A 19,928-nucleotide genomic window follows, 5' to 3' on the forward strand; every position below is an offset into this window, starting at 1 on the left:
TCCTGCTGCTTGCCATTTTTATTTTCCTTGTGACAGACAGACAGACAGACAGCTGCACAGACAGCTGAATGGCTTCGGGGATGGTCAGGACAACATAGGCGGTAGGGATTGGATGGCAGAGAGACTTCATAAAAGTCAATAAATAAATAAATATTAATGGGCAGAGGGGCGAAGGCCACGGAGAGGTGATGAGAACATCCTCGGGCCAGCACAGTGCCCAGAGCTGCATCCACTGGGACAGGAGGAGAGCGCTGGCTCAAGAGACCACCACTTCCAGCCTCCAGCCCTCCATGCTTCTCCTTCTGGGGGTGCTGGCAGCTGGCCACCCCAGCCCCACCTGAGTCGGCTCTCCTCTCCCTCCCCCACCTCACTGCCCTCTCTCACATACTGGCTCTGGCTTCCTGGCACCATCTACATGTTCTGTTCCTGCTTCACTGACACTCCCAGCCCATGGCCTGTAGACAGCCTGGTCTCCCGCTTTTCCTCCTCTTCAGCCACTCCCACCCTCCTGGGTTGGTTCTCCCGCAGATGCACTGTCTCCCTCCCCAAGAACCTTCCGAGAGTCTCCCATTCCCTATTCCTCATCTTCTTTTCCTCGTCACTTGCCCATTCCCTTCTTGCCCCTCTTCCTGTTCCTGACCCCACCAGGCCTGGACAACGGGTCTCCCACTCTGGCTCTGGCCGGGTGGCATTGGCCAAAGCCCGGGGTCTCTGTCCCCGCAGGTCCATGAGGTAATAGCCCGGCCGGATGTTGCTGCTGCTGGTGTCCAAAGCCCCGGGCCCACCCGGCTCAGCGTGGGCCCTGGAATGTCCAGGGGGCGTCAGCAGGAACCCCGAGTCGAAGCCCGAGGCCGGGCTGTGGTCCGAGCCACTAGGGGCTGCCTGGGTAGGAGCGGAGCAGCACCTTGTGACGGGTGGCAGCCTCGGCCCGGCGGCGTAGCTGCTCGCCCAGGAACTCCTTGAGCCGGCTGGTGGTGAAGGTGAGCGTCTGGCGGCGCAGCTTCATCAGGTAGGCGTCCTGCAGCCATGGGTGGGCTAGGCAGTCCTGCAGGGAGGGCCGGCTCCTGCCAGGGGAAGCCAGGGACAGTGAGCCTGCAGGCACGGCTCCCAGAGCAGGGAGGGGGCCCCACCCTCCCAGAGGGCTTTGCCCCTAGTGAGTGAGCTTAGACAACTCTGGGACTCAGCTTCCCAGTCTCTGAAATGGGGACAGTGATTCTGCCTACATCATAGGGCTGTTATGGGCTTTTTTTTTGTTTGTTTTTTTTGCAGTACGCGGGCCTCTCACTGTTGTGGCCTCTCCCATTGCGGAGCACAGGCTCTGGACACGCAGGCTTAGTGGCCATGGCTCACAGGCCCAGCCGCTCCGTGGCATGTGGGATCTTCCCAGACCGGGGCACGAACCCGTGTCCCCTGCATCGGCAGGCAGACTCTCAACCACTGAGCCACCAGGGAAGCCCCTGTTACGGGCTTTAAATGGTGGTAGTGCAGCCACTTAGGAGGAGTAGGAGTAGGAAAAGTAGTAGCAGCAGCAGCAGCAGTGTATTACTGGGGCGGGGGAGGAGGTGGGGACTTAGGCATGGGCTGGGCCAGGGCAGCCTGAGGCCAGAGGCACGTAATGCTGGGAGGTTGGCAGGTGTGGGACCCACTCACCAGGGATGTACTGAGAGGACCTTTCGCAAGAAAAGGGTGGCGCTCTGGGACGTGTTGGGGTACAGCTGGAAGGCATCAAAGCGGCCCCCCACAATGCGAGACTCCGTTTCCTGGGGGTCTGGCTCATAGAACGGGGAGCGTCCACTGAGCCTGTGGAGGAGACAGTTCAGTTGACAGATGCAGACTGAGGGTCAACTCACAGGTCCAGGGGGACGTTAGTGTGGAGGTTCTTAGGGGCACAGCGCTCGGACACAAGGCTACCCGCACCTGGGTACTCGTGTGTGTATGTGCGTGTGTGTGTGTGTGCGTGCACGAGTGTGCACATGCATGTGTGGCTGGGGAGGTGGGGGGGGAGGGTACAGGCAGAGGGTGGGTCCTGGGGGCACTCACATGATGTAAGTGAGCACACCCACTCCCCAGATGTCCGTGGCAGAGCCGATGGGGTCTCCCTTTACCATCTCAGGAGCTGACAGAAGACAAGAGGCCAAGTTGAACGAGCTTCCTGGTGGCAAGGGACCAGGGAGAGGCAGAGGAGGCCCCTGGGGGCTTGAGGAGCAGGACAGTGCCCAGGTCACCAGACCATGGGTACATTAGAGCAGCAGGCCCTGGATGCCAGTGGGCAGAGCGGCCCCCAGGGGAGATGTGGGGCACCTGAGGAATCAGCCCAGGCACTGAATGGTGGGCTGTCCCCAGAACTGCAGAGGAGCTAAGAACCAGGGTCACAAGTTCTCCTGGATCAGCTCCGAAGGTGGGCGCCCATTCACAAAGGGTGTGGCCCACACCAAGATTAAGCACCTTTGAAATCAGCCTGGCTGGCTCTAATCCCAGCCTGCCCCTTCTAGCGACAGGACCCTGGGCAATGTACGAAACCTGTCTGGCTCTCCATCTTCTCATCTGTAAAGTGTGGCTTGCAGAATTACTCGAATGGAGATGACAAACAGAAAGTATCTAGCAGGTAGCTAAATGGTAGCTGGTTTCCCTTTTTTACGTAAATTAATCATTGATTCTCCTGTTTTTCTAGCTTTATCGAGTCCTGGCACTACCATTTATAACTGTCTGATATTGAACAAATACCTCACGGCGCCTCTGTTTCCTCATCTGTAAAATAGGGGTAATATTATGCCAATCGCCAGGGCTGTTACAAAGAGAAACTGAAAAATGTCCATGGAAAGGACTTAATTCATTGTTTGCATACAGTAAGCACTCAATAAATGGCACACAGGTGAGTGAAGTGGGGTGAGCCCTGGCTGCTGCCCCTTTGGCAGTACCCCACCTCCCCCCCCGGCTGGCATGGTGCCCTCACCCATGAACTCCAGCGTGCCCGTGCGGTGGCCAAGGGGCCGCAGAGCCTGGGGGTTGTAGGGCTGGGCGCTGCCAAAGTCCACGATCTTAAGGGCGTTGTCAGGGGCCAGGAGCAGGTTGTCTGGTTTGATGTCCAGATGCAGCACGTGGCGGCCATGGAGATAGTCCAGGCCTTGTAGCAGCTGCACCACGTAGGTGGCCACGTCGTCCTCTGAATACCGGAACCTAGAGGGGTGGCGGGGGTGGGTCAGGTGATATCCCAGCTCAGCTCCCCCCATCCTCGATTCCTGCTCCCCCAGAATGCCCAGCTACCTGTCGCTGAGCCCACAGAGGAGTTCCCGGTTGCCACAGCTCTCAGCGATGAGCACGAGGTAACGTGGAGTGATGTAGGCCTCGTGCAGGGACATGAGCCGCTCGTGATGCAGCGTCCGCAGCACTTCGTACTCCTGCAGGACCCGCCGCTTGCCCTCGGCCACATAGGGCACGATCTTGGCCACGAACGTCCGCCCGGTGGCGTTCTCCCGGCAGGCGCGCACTACACCAAAGCGGCCCCTGTGTGTTGGGGGCACATCACAGGCTCAGAGGAGAGAGGGGAACGCTTGCATTCTGCGGGCAAAGCAGGGAGTAGCAGCGACTGCTGGGGGCAAGAATGCTGTGTTTCCCAGGATGGGCTCTGGAGTTCAATCCCAGGAACCTGGGTTTCAGCCCCAGCTCTGCCACTAACTGGCTCAGTACCTCAGGCAAATCCCATAACCTCTCCAACCTCAGTGTTCCCATCTGTGGAATGGAATAATGCAGTGTCTCCCTCTCAGTTGTAAATATTAAATGAGATCATATGGCCAAAGCGCTTAGCGCAGGGCCTGGCACAGAGAAAATCTGAACTCAATCATGCTAAGGACCCAGATCCCGTCCCCTGTCCCGGCTCCCTGCCCCCTCCCCAGGCCCCAGCAGGCTGGTCTCCTCTCCAAATCCCTGTGCTGCCAAAGTTCCACACGCTCCCCGCCTCTGTCCTCCTTCCCTTCCCCAGCCCTGGCCCTGCTTGCCTGGCCTTCTCCTCCAGGAAGGTGTAGGGTTTCTGAGGGGGGCCCTTTCGAAGAGTGGTGCTCTCTGGCCTGGGAGCACTGGAGGGACCACCCCCAGGGGAGCTGACCACGTCCTTGGCCAGGCTGAGGCTCTGCACAGTCACCTTGGTGGGCTCAGGAGGGGGCTCGGGGGCTGGGGGCTCGGGGGCTGGTGGTGCAGACACAAAGGAGGTCACCATATACAGGGGAGTTGAGGAAGATGCTGTTTTCACCCCTTGAGAGGTGGAAGCTGTGGTCGGGGTCCCAGTGTCGGGGACGGAAGACTTGGGCTCACTCGGGGAGACCTGGGCACTGGGTGGGGTAGCTTCTACTTGCTGGGCAGCCTGCAGGCCCCTGTGCTTTCGTGGGGGGGTTTGGGGTGGTGGACCCACAGCCTTGAGTGAGGACAAGGCCTGGCTGGGGGGTGCCGGGGAAGATGAGGGGCTGAGAAGGGCTGACTGGGGGCCTGGGGGAGCAGGAGCTGGGGAGGGGCTCAGTGAAGGGGCCAGTGAGGTAGGAGAGTCAGGAGGCGGGGCCCTGGCTGGCCCTGAGGTAACAGGGGCGTCTCTGTGAGCAGCAGATGGCAGAGCTGAGGCGTCTAAGTGGAGACAGAGAAAATCATCACCGTGGTGCCCCAAGGGCAAAACCGGGTGTTCCAAGGAGGGGGTGGACCCTGGACTCAGGGTCCCCTGCCCTCTCTGGACACCCCCACCCTGTCCCACTGACCTCGCATGCCCCTGACGAGGACCTTGTCAGAAGGGCCGCTGAAAGGCCCTTGCCCAGCGCGGTTGGCACAGGCCACACGGAACCTCACAGTAATGCCAACTGGTAGGTGGGTCACGTTGTAGTAACAGTCAGGGATGCCCGAGCTCACGGGATGCCAGGAAGACTCGCCTACAGCAGCATGGGGGAGGGGCTGAGGCCACAGAAGGGGTGGCCCAAGCTCCCAGTGCCATCTGTGAGGAGCCTGGGGACCCGTGCCCGGGGAAGGCACTCGTCTCCCCAGCTCTCTGCCTTCCACCCGCCCTCCCTCCCCGCCCCCACCAGCCTGCCGGTCCCTCACCATCTACCCGCTGCTCCAGCGTGTACGTGCAAGGTGCCCTGCTGTCTCCTGGCTTCCAGAGCACCAGCGCCGTGTCCTGGTAGGTCTGGGGCACCTCGGGAGGAGCTAGCTTCCCTGGGATGCCTGGCAAGAGAAAGGGAGCCACAGTGAGCCCCTGTGCCTTAGCTTAGGGCCCATCTCCCATCACAGCCCCCTTGGTCCCTGCCCCGGGCTCACGGGCCACAGCCACGGTGCAGGAGCTGGTGGTGCTGCCCAGGACATTGGTGGCTGAGCACTCGTAGAGGCCGGCGTGCCGCCTGCCTGCCCGGGGGATGCTCAGCAGCTGCCGGCCGTCTTTGCAGGACACGATGATCATCGAGGGCTCGGACCGCAGGGACTGCTTGTCTGGGGGCAAAGGAGGAGCAGGAAGAGGCTGCTGAGCGAAGCCCCCCTCTGGGCACCCCCAGCTGCCACTTCCCACTGAACATCCCCTGGCCTTGGGGGAGAAGTGATCGCCTCACCTTTCATCCAGGAGATGTGGGGTGCAGGGCAGGCTGCCGGCAGGCAGAGCAGGGTGGCTGCCTCTCCCTCCAGCAGCACCTGGTCCTTGAGTTTGATGTGGAAGACCGGGGGGAAGTCTGGAGGGAGAGCAAAGATAGCCCTGGGTCTGCGGGGCCCCTGGCTCACTCGCTGCTGACCGACGGGAGGATGGATGCATGTGAGAGCTGGCGCTGCCTTCGGGGAGCAGACTGAAAGGCCGTCTCTTCCCAGTCAGAGGGGGAAGTAGAAGGCCTTGCCTTTGAGAATCGCCTTTGGGGCAAGCATCAGTTTCCCAGGCACTCACTGTGTGCAGAATTATCTTCTACTGACTATTGAAGATGCTTGGTAGTTGCTACCTCATATGTTTGTAAGTCACTTTGAGCAGGGCCTGGCACTAAGTAAGTGCTCTGTAAGCACTTATTAGATAAAACAAAACCAAATATTGAAAAACTACAGTGGTTAAGCTCCTGCAATACCTATTACTTCTGGGGCACCGTAGGGCAAGAGACAGGAGCTGGTGACCTGAGCTGAGACTCCCAGGAGTGAACAAATGTTCAGTCAAAACGTGCCATCTCAAAAGACCTGAAGCCAAGGCAAACCCGGGGCAGACCCCGAACGTGTGTCCGTCTCCCCCATCCCTCACGCCCCCTGGGGTCTGGGGAGCCCGTCCCAGACCTTCTACGCACTCCCTCAGGTCAGCTAAGTGGTGAGAGCTTTTGAAGGGGAAAGAGACAATATCTGCATGGCCTTGGACCCTGTCTGTAAATTGAGGAAAATAATAACACCCAGCTCAGAGGGTTGTTATGAGAATTCAAAGAGGCACGTAAAGCGCTTAGCAGATGTCTAACATATAATAAATGCTCGAAGGTGTTAGCTCCTATTGTTGTTGTTGATTATTATCTTGTTAATATGCCCAGTAGAGAAGCCAGGCACAGACCCCCGTGGGAAGAGGCTGTTTCAGCAGAGCCGGCTTCACAGCTGGCTGGTGAATGGGCCCACGGCAGGGCTGCGATGGCCAATGTCTTTGCTGGCCTGTGGCTTCTTAGTGCCATGAGGATTTGCACTCCTGCTCCCTGGGAATGTCTTCTTAGAAAAATCCCATTCTGGTCCAGGGATGGCGGGGTGGGGTGGGGGTGGGGGTGGATTTCTTTCACGTGGGCAGAAAGAGCTGCGAGGTAGATACCCCTGGGAGCCCCAGCTGCTGCCTGTCTGCGGAATCAGGAGGGAGTAGGGTACGGCTGAACTGGGCCGAAGAGGATCTGCAGAAGTGGGTGATCAGGACAGCAGCGTGCCCGCTCTCCCACTGTACCCCAGTGTTCCCCAAGGAGGGGTCCCACACCGAGGCTCCAATAACATAAAGTGAATACAGTTTCGTCAGTGGGCTGCCTTCAGACCAAGTGAGGGTACTGGGTAGGGGGGAGAGAGAGGAAGCCGAGGAGGAGAGGTGAAAGGTGACCCTGGCCCAGCTCTGCCAGTCCCACCCCCATCTCCCCAGGGGCCAGCCCTAGTTGGTAAAGTGGACATGGGGCCTTCTTCCTGCGGGGAGGGGGGAGAGGATGAAGTAATGGGACACGGCCTCGCCTCGGCAAGAAATCAGCAGCACAAGCAAAACGGAGGTGGGAGGGAGGCCCCAGGTGGGAAGGGATCAGCTGTCCCCAGGCCGCAGTGCTGGCTTCCCTCTCTCTCCCCGCTCCTTCTCCACCACTGCCCCCACCAGCTGGCCTCCCTCCCTCCTGTTCCCTCACTAGAGCCCCACCGCCTACTGCCTCGAGTGAAATGTCCCGGCTCCCCTGACCAAGGTGAGACACGGTTACGTGTCCAGTAGCAAGCCTGGCTGAGGCACGTCTGGGACAGTTCTGAGGAGTTTTATCGGAAACTGGAGGAGGACAGATGGTGACTGATAAAGGTCCTGCTCGCAGCCCGTTTGGTGGGCCTGCTGCTTTCTGCAGGCTGGTCCGGAAACCCTGGCCTCCTGAACCTTTGCCTGTCGTCCTTGAGTAACACCCCCTTTTCAGGTAGAGGACTGAGGCGACCCAGGTGGAGAATACCTCCCTCCCTGCAGCCCCAGGACAAGTGGCAAGAGGAACGGACCAGGGCATATCTCAGGTGTCCCTCCCCCCAGCAAAGAGCCCTGGAGGCTGCTTATCTGTGCGGAAGTGCCTTCTGTAGGGGCAGAGGGGACAGGGAGGGGCGATCGGGTGTTTGGGGCTACAGAGAGATGGAAGCTTGGAGGCACAGTCCAGACTGTGGGCCTCTAGGCTGGGAGAGAAAGGGTGTCTTTGGGAGCATGTTCATGCATACACACATCTGCAGGGGGGCTGAGAGGCAGGGAGCCCCATCCCAAGCTCTGTCAGTACCACAGCCCAGTGACAGAGACCTTCTGGGGAGGAGGCTGGCCGAAGAAAGGCATTGGTACGATGTCGCGAAGCGACTTGTGGGCTCTGACTGCAGAGGGTCATACAGTCCAGCCCTACCAGCTCTGTGACTTGGACAAACTACTTAGCATGGCTAAGCCTCTGTTCCCTCACCTGTAAGACAGGGAGATGACAAGAATAGTTCCTAAGCAATGTGGGAGGGTTGAGTGAGGCAATGCTTGTAGAGTGCTTAATAGGACGTTTGGCATTGCTAATTAACAGTAGCTGCTGCTATTACTGTTGTTGTTGTCGTTTCCTGACTCCAGGCTCCCTCCACCGCTGCCAGGGCTCCCCCAACGTGGGCCATCTCCCCACCTTCCCGGCGGCTCAAAGGGGACTACTCACCGAGCAGGCCTCTATTACCTGACTCGCTGCGCACATACTGGTGACCCAAATTCTCCTGGACGCTGCCAGAGAGGTTTGGCTGTGACAACCCCTTGTCCCTCCGCAGCCGAGAGAGGCCCCAGCGCAGGCGTCTTCGGCTTTCTGCAGGAGCTGCTAAGAACCAGGCCCATGAGCACCTGCCCAGCCGGTACGAGAGAACAGAGAACTTCTGGCCCCGACCCTAGCCTGTTCCCACACCAGCCTCTGCCCCTCGGCCTTGCGTCAGCCCAGCCCTGCCAGTTCCGTCCTCAGGGCCTCCAGAAACGCCTGAGCCTCTTTGCGGTGGGTGTCCCCGGCCCTCTCCCTCTCCCAGAACGTCCCTCCAGCGCACCTGTCATCCCAGCCCCACACCCGCACTCCAAACACACTCGTTCACACATTCGCCCTCCACTCTCCCGCTGGGCCCCTCCTCACCTGAGGAGCCCGACGTGGCGCTGGCCTCGGAGCCCAGGGACTCCGCGGAAGGCGTGGTGGCGCCGGCCTGGGCGGCCAGCTGGTTGTGCGCGAGGCCCAGGCGCCGCAGACTCTCGCCCTCGGACGTGGCCCTGCGCAGCCGGCTGAACAGCGGCGTGCTACGGAGCGACGAGCCCCCGGAGTCCTCGCTGCTGCCGCTGCGCTGCAAGCGGCTCGACAGCCGCTCCAGCGTGGAGCTGAGCCTCCTGCGCACCGCCGGTACCGGGGAGCCCCGTGCCGAGCTGCCGCCCTCTGAGCTCTCCCCATCCCCACCGCGGGCCTCCCAGGCCGGGTGGCGCTGCGCGGGTGGGGTCCGCCGCAGGCGCTGGGACAGCGACAGCGAGAGGCGGCGGACGAGGCCCGGCTCCCCGACCGCCCTGAGGTCCTGCACGGAGCGGGAGCGCTCAGGCCGTCGCACCAGCTCCAGCGGCGTTCCCGCTGGGCTGGGCCGGTACATGCCGTCCTCCTCCTCCGCGCCGCGGAAGAGGCCGCGCTCCTCGGAGCGCGAGCGGCTCAGCAGCCGCAGCCCCCGCGACAGGGGCGACTCACGGCTGCGCTTGAACTTGGCTTCGAACACGGCCTCCGACTCCAGGTTCTCGATGCTGCTGCTGAGACTGCTCCCTGGCCTGCGGGGCACCGTAGGGACCCGGGCTTTCTCGGCTGGCCCTGGCGGAGACCCGACTGAAGGCAGGCGCTTCTCGGAGGCTCCCGGAGGTGGGGAGGCCACCCTGGCGAACACAGCCGGGTGGGGCTTGGGCTGCGACGGCGATGCGACAGGGCCCTGCGGGGGGCCTTGCGCGTGGCCTGACAGCTGGAGCGACTGCATGATCTGGGCATAGGGTGTGAGGGGGGGCGCTAGGGTTTGCGGAGCTAGGGGGGGCTGTGTAGGCTTGGGGGCTGGTTCTGGCGTGGACTCTGGGGCCTTCTCTCGGGCAGGCTGGGGTGCCGAGGGCTGTGCAGCATCACTGGGTGTGGCGACAGGAGGTTCTGAAGCCTTAGGGGCACTGGGCCGCACCGGGCTAGGTAGCTGGGCCTCGCTGAGGGCGGACAAGGAGGGAGACTCCTGCAGCCTGCGGGCCCCCAGCCGGGCCACAGGGATCTCGAGGGGCGCCCCAGCTCGGCGGTGCCGGCCCCCGGGCTCCGCCTCAGCCTGCGAGAAGCTGCTGCTCTTCTGCAGGCCCCGGGTCTCGGGCGGGTGCTGGTGGTGGGGTGCTGCCTCGCTGGAGGCCGCCCGAGCCAGCCGGGGGTCCCGGGCACGGCCCCCCAGGCTCTCCAGCAGGGGGCCCCTTAGGCCGCTGACCTTGCCATCCTCAGGGCCGCCCCGCAGCAGCCGCTGGCGCAGGGCCTGCAGCCTCTGGGCATACTCGCCCTCGCCCAGGCCTCCTCGGGTCAGGCGGGTGGCCCCCGGGCTGGGGCTTCGGCGCTGCGGCAGCTCTACAGACGCTGCCTTGTGCAGGCCCCGGCCCGGCTCCCTCGGCCCGGCCCGGGGTAGGGCGCTCTCAGCCGAGCTGCCCCTCCGGAGCTCTCCCCGCCGGGGGCTGGGCTCCTGGCCTGGGGAGGGGAGGACCTGAGGGCTGGGGGCCTCCTGGTCCTGAGAAGGGGCCTTTCCTTGCTCCTGCCAGTCCATGGGGGTGGCGGCCCCAGCCTCTGGGGCGCCCAGGGCCTCATCCTCAGTGGGAATGTCAGTGAGGGACACCCGGGAGCCCGAGAACTCAGGCTGCAGCGGCCGGGGCACTGAGGGCAGCTCCTCCAGCTCTTCCTCTTCAGAATCGGAGGAGGACGACAGCCCTCCACTAGGGGGTGGTCTTCTGGGTACGGCCACCCACACCCGCTCCGGGGGTGCCCGCAGCAGCTCAGGGATGGGGCGCAGCACCAGGTGGCACTTGTAGCTGATCTGGGAGCGCTGGAGACAGGGTACTAGAGTCAGACCTGAGGGACCCATGGGGCCAAACTGACCCACTCAGGCCCACCTCATCCCCGGGGGAGAAGGCCTACGGCAGGCAGAAGTGGGAGCTGAGAGAATTAAAAGGTGGATGAAGACAGATGAGCAGAAGTGAGGGCACCTGATAGAAAAAGCAGGGTTAGAGAGAGGAGGCTGTAGAGTGAGAAGATGAAGCCACAGAGCAGGGCCCAGGCAAACTCACCTGCCATCTCCGCCGGGAGAGGAATAGCTTTAAGTGATCCGTGCTCACCTCTGCGCCCCTTGCCTGTGCCTGTAAGCCAAGGAAGGGCCTGAGGGAAAGTCCTCTGTCAACCCTAAGCTTCCAGGTTTGGCAATGGAGAGACAACGTCCACAGGAGGGGACAGCAGACAGAGCAGCATCGAGTCTGGGCCCCTGGGGCTCCCGGGGCTCCCTTTCCCAGGGGATCTGTCACAATAACTCCCACACTCAAGGTTCCCACGTGTGGACAAATTGCCTGAACCTAAGCGGTGAGGCAGGAAATCGGTGGCTCCCAGGCTTCAGAGCTTACGCCAGGGCTCAAGGCCCTGTCCTGGTACACTGGCTGCCCTGGGAGGCCCGTGCTCAGGCCCCCAGCTTGAACCCTGCTCCCCAGCTCACCATCTGTCTCCATGTAGAGACAGTGCCCCAGACATCTATCTGGAGCCTTGCGGGGCCAGACCTCAGATGCTTCCCTCAGCCACCTTTTCAGAGCTCATTTCTGATCTGAGAGACCAGGCTTGTACTCCAAGGACAGATACCAGAATGACCTCAGCCTTCTGTTGACCCAGCACAATGCTCCCTGGACGGTTTGCTCAGTCGCTCTTTCTGGGTCATTTGCTGAACCCCTCCCTCTGCCTGGCGCTGTGCCCTGCAGTGCTGGAATTTGAAGATGAGTGAGAACTCTGCCATAGGGAGTTCAAAACCAAGAGGACGGGCTTCCCTGGTGGCGCAGTGGTTGAGAGTCCGCCTGCCGATGCGGGGGACACGGCTTCGTGCCCCGGTCTGGGAAGATCCCACATGCCGCGGAGCGGCTGGGCCCATGAGCCATGGCCGCTGAGCCTGCGCGTCCAGAGCCTGTGCTCCGCAACGGGAGAGGCCACAACAGTGAGAGGCCTGCGTACCACAAAAAAAAAAAAAAAAAGCCAAGAGGACAAGACAGCCAGGCCACCCACGAAACACAGTGTGTGGGACCAGGGCAGGATGGAGGCGAGCCACAGGAGTGAGGAGGACTGGGGCTGCTCTCGAGAGCCAGGGAGAACACTGATGTGCATCCTAGGATGAGGGGTGGGGGTCCAGACCTGTGCCTTGGAGTCCATGATACCCCAAGCTGAGCCTCAGTTTCCTTATCAGCAAAAGGGGAGTGATAATACCTTCCTTTGTAGAGCTATTGTCAGGCTAACAGATCATATGTAAATAAAATGTATATCATGGTTACTGTACACACTAAGGACTCAATAAAATGGAGCTGTTAATAATGTTCTCACTCCTTCCACCTCTTCTATTACCATTTTGCAAGACAAGACTCACTTTAAACCAAGGATGTTCTAGGGTCTCCTCTGCGGTAGGCCTCCTGCAAAGGAAAGAGAATTAAGAAGAGATTTATCATTCATTCATTCATTCATTCAATAAATGTTTGGGAAAGCGGGGCCCCTAAGGAGATGGGGGATTGACTGTCTATGGGCGGAGGCTTGGGCAGGAGTAGGGGCGGCGTGAGGGGACTCTGCATGGGGGAGGCTCCCCGGGCCTCGTACTCACAGCCGGTCCTGCACCAGCACTTTGATGAGGAAGCCCCGGGCCTCCCTGCTCAGGCTCAGGAACGTGGTCTCCTCGAAGGCCACGTTGTAGTTTCGGATGTTCATCAATGTTGTCCGATCGTTCTCTCCGACAAACGGAGAGATTCCCGTCAGGCTGCAGGGGTGGAGATGGCTGGAGTGAGAGGTGGGCCCCGGGGCTGAGATGAGACAAAGTGGGGTGCCAGTGGGAGCACAGGGCCGGGGACAGGCGGAGGCTGGGTGAATCTGGGCAGAATCTTGCAGAGTTTGGCCTGTCCTGCCCCTACTCGATCCCCTGAATGGGCAAGGAAGCAGTACTGCCTTGAGACCTGGGCCACCCGGTCCTTATCCCAGGCCCGTGCTCTAGAGGACCTGTTCCAGCCCTCCTCCAGCCGCGGCCTGTCCCTGAGGTGAGGAGCCTGTGCCAAGGGGATATGCCCCTGGAGCCTGGGCCTTCCCTTCGTAGCCCATGTTCTGGACTAGTTCCCTGCCTAAATAGCACTGAGCCGGCACTGGCCTCCCAAGCACGCCACGTGTGCCCACCCCTTATGGAGGGGTGTGGTGGTGGACAGAGCTTGGACACTCAGTCTGGGTATCCACATTCATGCATGGGAGGCCCCTCCCAGTGCAGGAAGGAACCAGGGTGCGGAAGAGAAGAGGCAGGCTGCAGGCCCCCAACTTCTCTCTTGCCCCAGGCTCTGCAAACGTTAGGGGTGGGCCTGCTACGAGACTGTTAGGAGACAGGGTCCTGAGTGCAGAGGGGTCCTTACCAGAGGAAGGCGACGACACCCACGGGCCTGAGGGGAAAGGAGAGTGAATGGGTAAGAGAACAGCCCAGCTCCCACCGGAAGTGAGCAGTCCTCTTGCTACCACTGATCTACTGAGGAAAGGTCCTCCCTGTGAACACTGCCGTGGACAAATGGGCACAGGGCTGCCTCCTTGGGGGAGGACCCTGAACCCAGAGATCCCGACATGCCTGGAGGACTTAAGGGTCATGGCAGGGCCGGCCTAGGAAGCCCAGAGGAGTCTGGGGACCAAGAGACCGTGCCTGCCTCACTGGGGGAGACAAGGTGGCTGTAGGTGTGGAGGCCCAGCACCCAGGACTGTGAGGGCTGAGGCCCTGAGTGACTGGGTCAGCCCTGATGGATGAGGGGGAGGTAGTGACGTGGGCAGGAGACCCCCATGAGCAATGCCACCAGCCAACTGTCACAGTAGGCATCCGGGCTTAGTAAAGCTCCTCTGTGCCACTGAGCGAGCCCTCAGCATGGCACTGAGGGAAGCTGCCCTGGCCCGTCCCAGCAGCCCAGTATGCCAACGTTACCAGATGTCAGTGACCCCAGAGACAGGGGTCTGGTTGACAACCTCGGGTGCCACGAACTCGGGTGTACCATACTGGCAGTACTGGGGCTCTCCCGGAGTCAGCTTCTGAGCGTTCCCAAAGTCACAGATCCTCACCTGCTCTTCAACCTCCACACCATCCCATACCAGCAGGTTCTCAGGCTGCAGGACACAAGGCAAGACATGGGAGCTGAGTGCAGCGGGGAGGACACCCCAGTGCCTGGCTCCCACAGGTGCTGCCTGCTCCCCACCCCACACCTGCATCTCACCTTGACATCCAGGTGCAGCACATGGTTCTTGTGCAAGTAGCATATTCCCTCTAGCACCTGCCGCATGTAGGCCCGGATCTGTGGAAACAGGAGGCCCAGAGTCCGAGGGGGGGTGTATTATGTTTGATCACCACCAGGCTTGTAGCAAGAAGCCAGGCCATGCTTGGGAAGTGGCCTTCAGGTGGCTGGTGGAGGGGGCTGAAACATAGGTTTGGGGTTACTGAGATTCAGGGCTTCCATATACAGCTGTAGAAGTTGGGCACAGCACCATTATAGGAGGATGCCATTTGCATGATAATAAAAAGAATTGTGCAGTGCATAACTTGTACTTCCCTACATGGCAGGACAGCATTGAGACTGAACAGAGTCTACATGGGGCTCCTTCTGGGGTAAGGCTTGAGGAGCCTTTATGTGAGGAATACTGGGAAACAACAGAGTTGGGGGCCAGGGTGGGTGCCGAAGTTTTCAGAAGACAATTTAAGTCCCAGCGTGGGGGTCTGCTCTGATGGGGGAAGGGGGCTTTGCTGCCTACCTAACAGTGCTCTCCACACCACCCCTGGCCTATTCGTGGGCACAGATGGCATGCCCAGGACGCACCCCTCGGGTCTCAGAGCTCAGGTGGGTGAACACTGGTGCCCAACCTGGCCCCTACCACCCACTGCCCTCACCTCAGACTCACACACGGTGGGTTTCCGGGCCATTCGCTCCAGCAGCTCCTCTGTGCAGCTATGTCCTGGATCAAGGAGAACAGTGACCAGTGCCAACTGCTGGGCCTGCCTTAGGCAGTGCCCTCCACCCCCAGAGCTCAAGTTGGGTCCCAGCTCAGCACAGGGTCCTCCTTCCCCGAAAAGCACATCTGCTACCAGTGAGCAACCGCACCTTCCCTCTTCCCCCTGTCTTCTGGGTGCTTAGATGGGACAACCCTGCTTGAACTCTCACTTGCTGTGGGATCTCAGGCAAGTCACGTAACCTTTCTGAGCCTAGGTTCCCTCCGGTGTCAAACAGGGATAAGACTCCTCTCACCCACCTTGTGAAGTATCTATAAGGATCAAGTTAGAGCAGCATTTTGTTGACTGTGGATGGAACTCCTTGACTCTATTTGAGATTGACCCAGAAGGCCCACGACACATAATAATTTGTCATTTTACTGAGGTTTGGGTTCGAACAGTACAGACTGGGATGCCAGCATGTAGGACACGGTCACCCTGCAGGTGGCAGTGACAAGCCAACCATCCAGCATCCTTACCTCAGTGTGACTTTGTTTAACCATAGCTCTTATGAAAGGATAAAATCCATTCTTTATGAGAAGAGCCTCTCAAATAAAGCCAAGTATTAATGGGGTCACTGCAAATGTTCAGATATACTGTACTGCATTTCATGATAAAAATCACTCGCCTTTTGCCACCTGTGTGACCTCGGGTGAGTTACTTAACTTCTCTATACCTTAGTTTCATCATCTATAAAATGAGGATAATAAAATTCCAAGAGATAAGCATACGCGATGATTAAATAGATTAATATCTGTAAAACTCCTAGAACACTGCCAGGCACACATCAAGCGCTATGTAAATTTAAGCTAAAAAACGTTGTTTTTCACACAAGTCTCCAGACTCCACTCTGTGAAGTATTTATAAGATGTCTTCAGAACTCCCAGCTGTCAATGGGACCATTTTGTAAAGTGTGAAACGTGTTGCTAATTGGCTGTTACAAGGACCAGTCATTCAGGCCATGTTTCCCCCACCCACCCAGCCTGTCCCAGGATACAGCTCGGTGACAATGACCAGTCCCCGGCGCCTCTCGAAGGCCTCATGGAAGTAGAGGATGCAGTCATGCTGGAGCCGGGCCAGCAGCCGGGCCTCTCGCCACGCTGATGCCTTTGGCTTGGCCTGACTGGGGATGAACTTGGCTGCAAACTCCAGGCCGGAGCTTCGCTCCACTACACGCCGCAGGTAGGAGAAGGCACCCCTGGGTGAGGACATAGGGAGAGGACAGGGCTCAGGCAGTTGCTGAGCCTCAGGCCCAACCTCCCTTGGGCCCCGGACACCACACCCCCTCCTAGCCCCACACCTGCCGATCTCCTGGTGGATGTCATAGAAGTCGCTGAGTCTCCTTCCTCGCCGCTCCTCGTCTTCCCTGACCCCCTCCACCTCCATAGCTGTCTGAGCTGAGGAGAGATGCCTGGTGTTAGGTGGAGAGGGCAAGAAGGAACGAGGGCAGAGACTGGGACAGGGAGGGCAGGTGGAAGACACGGAAGAGAAGCGAGAATGCTGGCGCCCGAGGCAGCGCTGCTGGGGCTGGAGCAGGTGGTGGTCTGGTGTGAAGGGCCGGGTGAGTGATTCCTGGTGGGAGGGCGCTCACATGGGATTCCTGGGTGAGCCCTTGCCCTTACTCCTCTTGAACTCCAGCCCACCTGAGTGCACAGCCAACTCTGCTTTGCAGGAGACTTCGCCAGCCAGGTTGCGGGCCGTGCAGGTGTAGACGCCTCCATCCTGGGACCCCGCGCTGAGCACCACCAGGGAGCACTCATTCTCCTCGTACACGAAGCTCACGTGGTTGCTCTCGGTCAGCAGCGCCTCGTCCTGCAGAGGTGGCCGTCACCTCCAGTCCAGGCCTGGCTTCCCCTCCACCTGGGACCCGGCTTTACCTCCACGCCAGAGACCCAGTCTCATCCCTACCTTAGGGCCCACCATTATCTCCGCCCTAGGGGCCTTGCTCAGACCCAGGATCAGCTCCACCCTTATTTCCCAGCTTCACCAGCACCTCTGGGTCCCACTTCCTCCTCCTTATCACACCTCTGGCAACTGCTCTGTTCTCTGTCCAGGCTCCCCTGACCCCTCCCACGCCCCCAGGAAATCACTCCTCCCTTCCCCCTAGGCTCCTGGCCAGCCCCAGCTCGGACTCCATGGACGCCTTCGTCAGCCTCTGACCTTGTACCACATGATGTCCGGCAGTGGTTTCCCCTCAACCACCACGGCGAAGCGAGCGGTTTCTCCAGCTCCCACTTCAACGTCCTCCATGATGGACTCAAACCGAGGGGCCTCTGAAACACACAGGGGTGAGGGTGGGGGAGGGAGGGGAGAGGATATGGGGGTCACGGGGCCTGCCTCTCTAAGCCCTCCCTCAGAAACTGGCTCAGGCGAAACACCAGACCCCCCCTGCCCCCCCCCAGAGCCCCAGCAGCCCACCCTGGGGCTCTCAAACTCCACCCCCAGCAACATGAGTTCCTGGCCTGGACCAAACGCTGTCCCTGCAAATCCAAACGTGATGTTCTCCAGATCCCAGAAAACCCAAGCCGGGGGCGCAGGCTTGCTTTGTTTGGCTCTCAGTATTCATTTGCCAGCTTTGAAATTAGGAGATTTTCACACACAAAAGAAATCTGGACTTCCTGCCTCTCTTGGAAAATCAGGACTGGCTGTCCTGAGCTGCTTCCCTCACTGCATTAATGGGCTGGCAAGGAGTGGCCGACACTGCCCCCTGTGGGTGGTGGCCCTTCAGCACAGTCCTACCGTGGGCTTCTCGAACTCTAACCGTCCTGGGCCCTGCAGGCGGCTGTCTATGACCCTGAATCAAGTTCATGGAGGGCATTGCCTCTATCTTGAAGTTTTCTCTCTGAATCTTATTTAAATATTTAAGGGGCCTTCAACCATCTGGGAGATGGCAAGATGAATCCACGGGTACCGATTCTCAGTTTAGTTCTCCCACATGTGACTGACTTTATTCTCTGCACATATCATGCGGTTGTGTTATTTCCTGGTAAAGCAGCTTCTAATTCTCACGATGGAATTAAATACATATTCCAATGTGCTTGTGCTTTTCGAAGAAGCCTATGACTTCCTGGTGCCCTCCCCCTCCTCTGAGAACGTTTGAGGATCTGGGCTTTAAAGGGAGTGGGGGAGAGAGGCCCTGAGGGAAAAGCAGGGGTGCTGGGCAAGGAGCACTACCCGGCCACAGGCACACAGCTCAGCCTTTATACAGATAAAGGGGGAGGTCATCCTGGGGAAGATGCATCAGCGGAGCAGGTGTCGGGGAAAGAGGCCATTCCACCCACCTGGGGGGTAGGGGGTGGGGCACAGCAGGAGGGGGTGTGGTTCCAAGCCCCAGGCCTGCTCTAGCCCTGGCCAGCTGGGACTCGGTCTCCCTCAGTCACTGTCCCAGCCAGGCTGGCTGCAGGGCTCTCAGTGTCCAGAGCCTCCCCAAACCCCAAGGCTCCTCCTATATCTGGGAAGAAAGATGAGTCCTGCAGATGGTACTGTCAAGGAGCAAAGCAGTTGGGAATTCCCTCGTGGTCCAGTGGTTAGCCCCGGGCTTCCACTGCATGGCGGGGCGGGGCGGGGCGCCCAGGTTCAATCCCTGGTTGGGGAACTAAGATCCCTCAAGCCACGTAGTGCGGCCGACAAAACCACACACACACACACAACCAAGGAGCAAAGTGGCGGTTGAGTAGGAAGTGCCGGGATGAGGTGGGGGGAAGCTGGGCAAAGGGGGAAGACACATAAAAGGGAAACCAGTACCCCATCTACCGCGGGGCCAGTAGCATCCCCGTATCTCCTCCTCACACATCCTACTGCCACCTCTCTCCTACTTTAAGGCTGCCTGCTCTGCCCTCTAGGAATCTGGTCCCTGGTCTGCTGGGAGTGGGGATGGGGGCGGTGACAGAGGTCAGTCTATGAAGGTCAAAGGATCAGAAGGCTTCAAGTGAACTTCAACAATTTTTTTTAAAGCACTAGGATGTGTACATTTACCCCATGATAAGATGGCCTGTGCTAACTAAAATGTCACTTTCTCTGCAGTTGCTTGGAATCTTATCTACTCAGCAGGTAACACTGTTTAGCTCACGCTGATCTGACGTTCGGAGTGGCAGTTACATATGTCTAGAGTTAATTAACAAACCGGAAAACAAGACAATTACTACTTCATGCATGTTACAGTCTGAGAGACTACATCTCGAAAGGAGAAATTATAAAAAGGGTCCTCACTGCAAAGGTTGGAAGGCCTTGTCAAACAGGCTTGTGTGAAAGGGCAGCAGCCAGGATCCCCAGAGCTGGGAGTCTGGGGATAAGATGCCTCACTTGGGCCTTTCTCTTTTTTAAATTGACTTGGTCCCCCACCTCCTCCCAGTTTGTTTCATTTGAAGTACTATTTCCTGTTGTGTTTAACACAGGATCTAAGAACACTGTCTGGCTTTGAAGTAGGGCATCCAGGCTTGAATCCCAGCTCCTGACTTATTAGGTTGTGTGACCTTGGGCCTCTTACTTAGCACACTCTCTGGGCCTGTTTCCCCATCTGTAAAATGGCGATAATAACTGACTCCATCTCACAGGGTTGATGTAAATATTAAATGAGGTGATACACGTAAGGTACTTAGCACTGAGCCTGGCACATACGAGGTGCTCAATAAGTATCTTATTAGTACTGCTGTTGTTACTAGTACTGCTATTATCATGGCCATTAGCTGGACAGGCCTGAGAGGGGAGACCTAGGATTGGCAGGTAGGTGTGTTCACCTGGGGGTGTGAGGAGAGGGCTGTGGGCCTCAGAGGAAGGGGAGGGAAGGAGGCGGCTGTCACCTACCTGCCAGCTCCAGTGTGACCGAGCAGGCCTGTGTGCCATGGCGGTTGTGAGCAGTGCAAGTGAGGGCCCCCACGTCCCGGCGGCCCACCCGGCAGATCCGAAGACAGTACTGGTCATCGTCTGGCTGGCTCAGCTCATACACACCCGCCCGGGCCTCTAGAAGGGCCCCTCGGCAGCTAAGGGACACAGCA

At 59.2% G+C, this 19,928-nt stretch overlaps 1 protein-coding gene across 8 annotated transcripts in view; it reads right to left on the reverse strand.

Annotated features, from left to right (window-relative positions):
- Window positions 1–19,928, reverse strand: part of SPEG (striated muscle enriched protein kinase) — a 49,284-nt gene continuing 29,356 nt past the window's right edge. For 5 of the 8 annotated variants that reach the window (XM_027120636.1, XM_027120611.1, XM_027120628.1 and 2 more), the window contains 24 exons: window positions 19,738–19,913; window positions 17,095–17,207; window positions 16,578–16,746; window positions 16,235–16,331; window positions 15,932–16,132; window positions 14,836–14,893; window positions 14,168–14,245; window positions 13,882–14,060; window positions 13,331–13,357; window positions 12,544–12,696; window positions 12,316–12,358; window positions 10,991–11,059; window positions 8,808–10,749; window positions 8,373–8,507; window positions 5,577–5,693; window positions 5,293–5,460; window positions 5,077–5,199; window positions 4,740–4,907; window positions 3,996–4,611; window positions 3,265–3,504; window positions 2,954–3,177; window positions 2,041–2,116; window positions 1,651–1,800; window positions 1–1,064 (listed from right to left, as the gene is read on the reverse strand). In XM_027120636.1, coding sequence (XP_026976437.1) covers window positions 872–1,064; window positions 1,651–1,800; window positions 2,041–2,116; window positions 2,954–3,177; window positions 3,265–3,504; window positions 3,996–4,611; window positions 4,740–4,907; window positions 5,077–5,199; window positions 5,293–5,460; window positions 5,577–5,693; window positions 8,373–8,507; window positions 8,808–10,749; window positions 10,991–11,059; window positions 12,316–12,358; window positions 12,544–12,696; window positions 13,331–13,357; window positions 13,882–14,060; window positions 14,168–14,245; window positions 14,836–14,893; window positions 15,932–16,132; window positions 16,235–16,331; window positions 16,578–16,746; window positions 17,095–17,207; window positions 19,738–19,913 — 5,515 coding nt within the window. In that variant the 3' untranslated portion in view covers window positions 1–871. Of the gene's footprint in view, window positions 1,065–1,650; window positions 1,801–2,040; window positions 2,117–2,953; window positions 3,178–3,264; window positions 3,505–3,995; window positions 4,612–4,739; window positions 4,908–5,076; window positions 5,200–5,292; window positions 5,461–5,576; window positions 5,694–8,372; window positions 8,508–8,807; window positions 10,750–10,990; window positions 11,060–12,315; window positions 12,359–12,543; window positions 12,697–13,330; window positions 13,358–13,881; window positions 14,061–14,167; window positions 14,246–14,835; window positions 14,894–15,931; window positions 16,133–16,234; window positions 16,332–16,577; window positions 16,747–17,094; window positions 17,208–19,737; window positions 19,914–19,928 lie in introns of those variants that run through there. The other 3 variants (XM_027120621.1, XM_027120646.1, XM_027120673.1) reach the window with 3 other exon arrangements.

Source organism: Aethalodelphis obliquidens, unplaced genomic scaffold (assembly GCF_003676395.1).
Source record: "Aethalodelphis obliquidens isolate GAN/ISIS:26980383/991018 unplaced genomic scaffold, ASM367639v1 scaffold2, whole genome shotgun sequence".
In the NCBI taxonomy this organism is placed as follows: domain Eukaryota; kingdom Metazoa; phylum Chordata; class Mammalia; order Artiodactyla; family Delphinidae; genus Aethalodelphis; species Aethalodelphis obliquidens.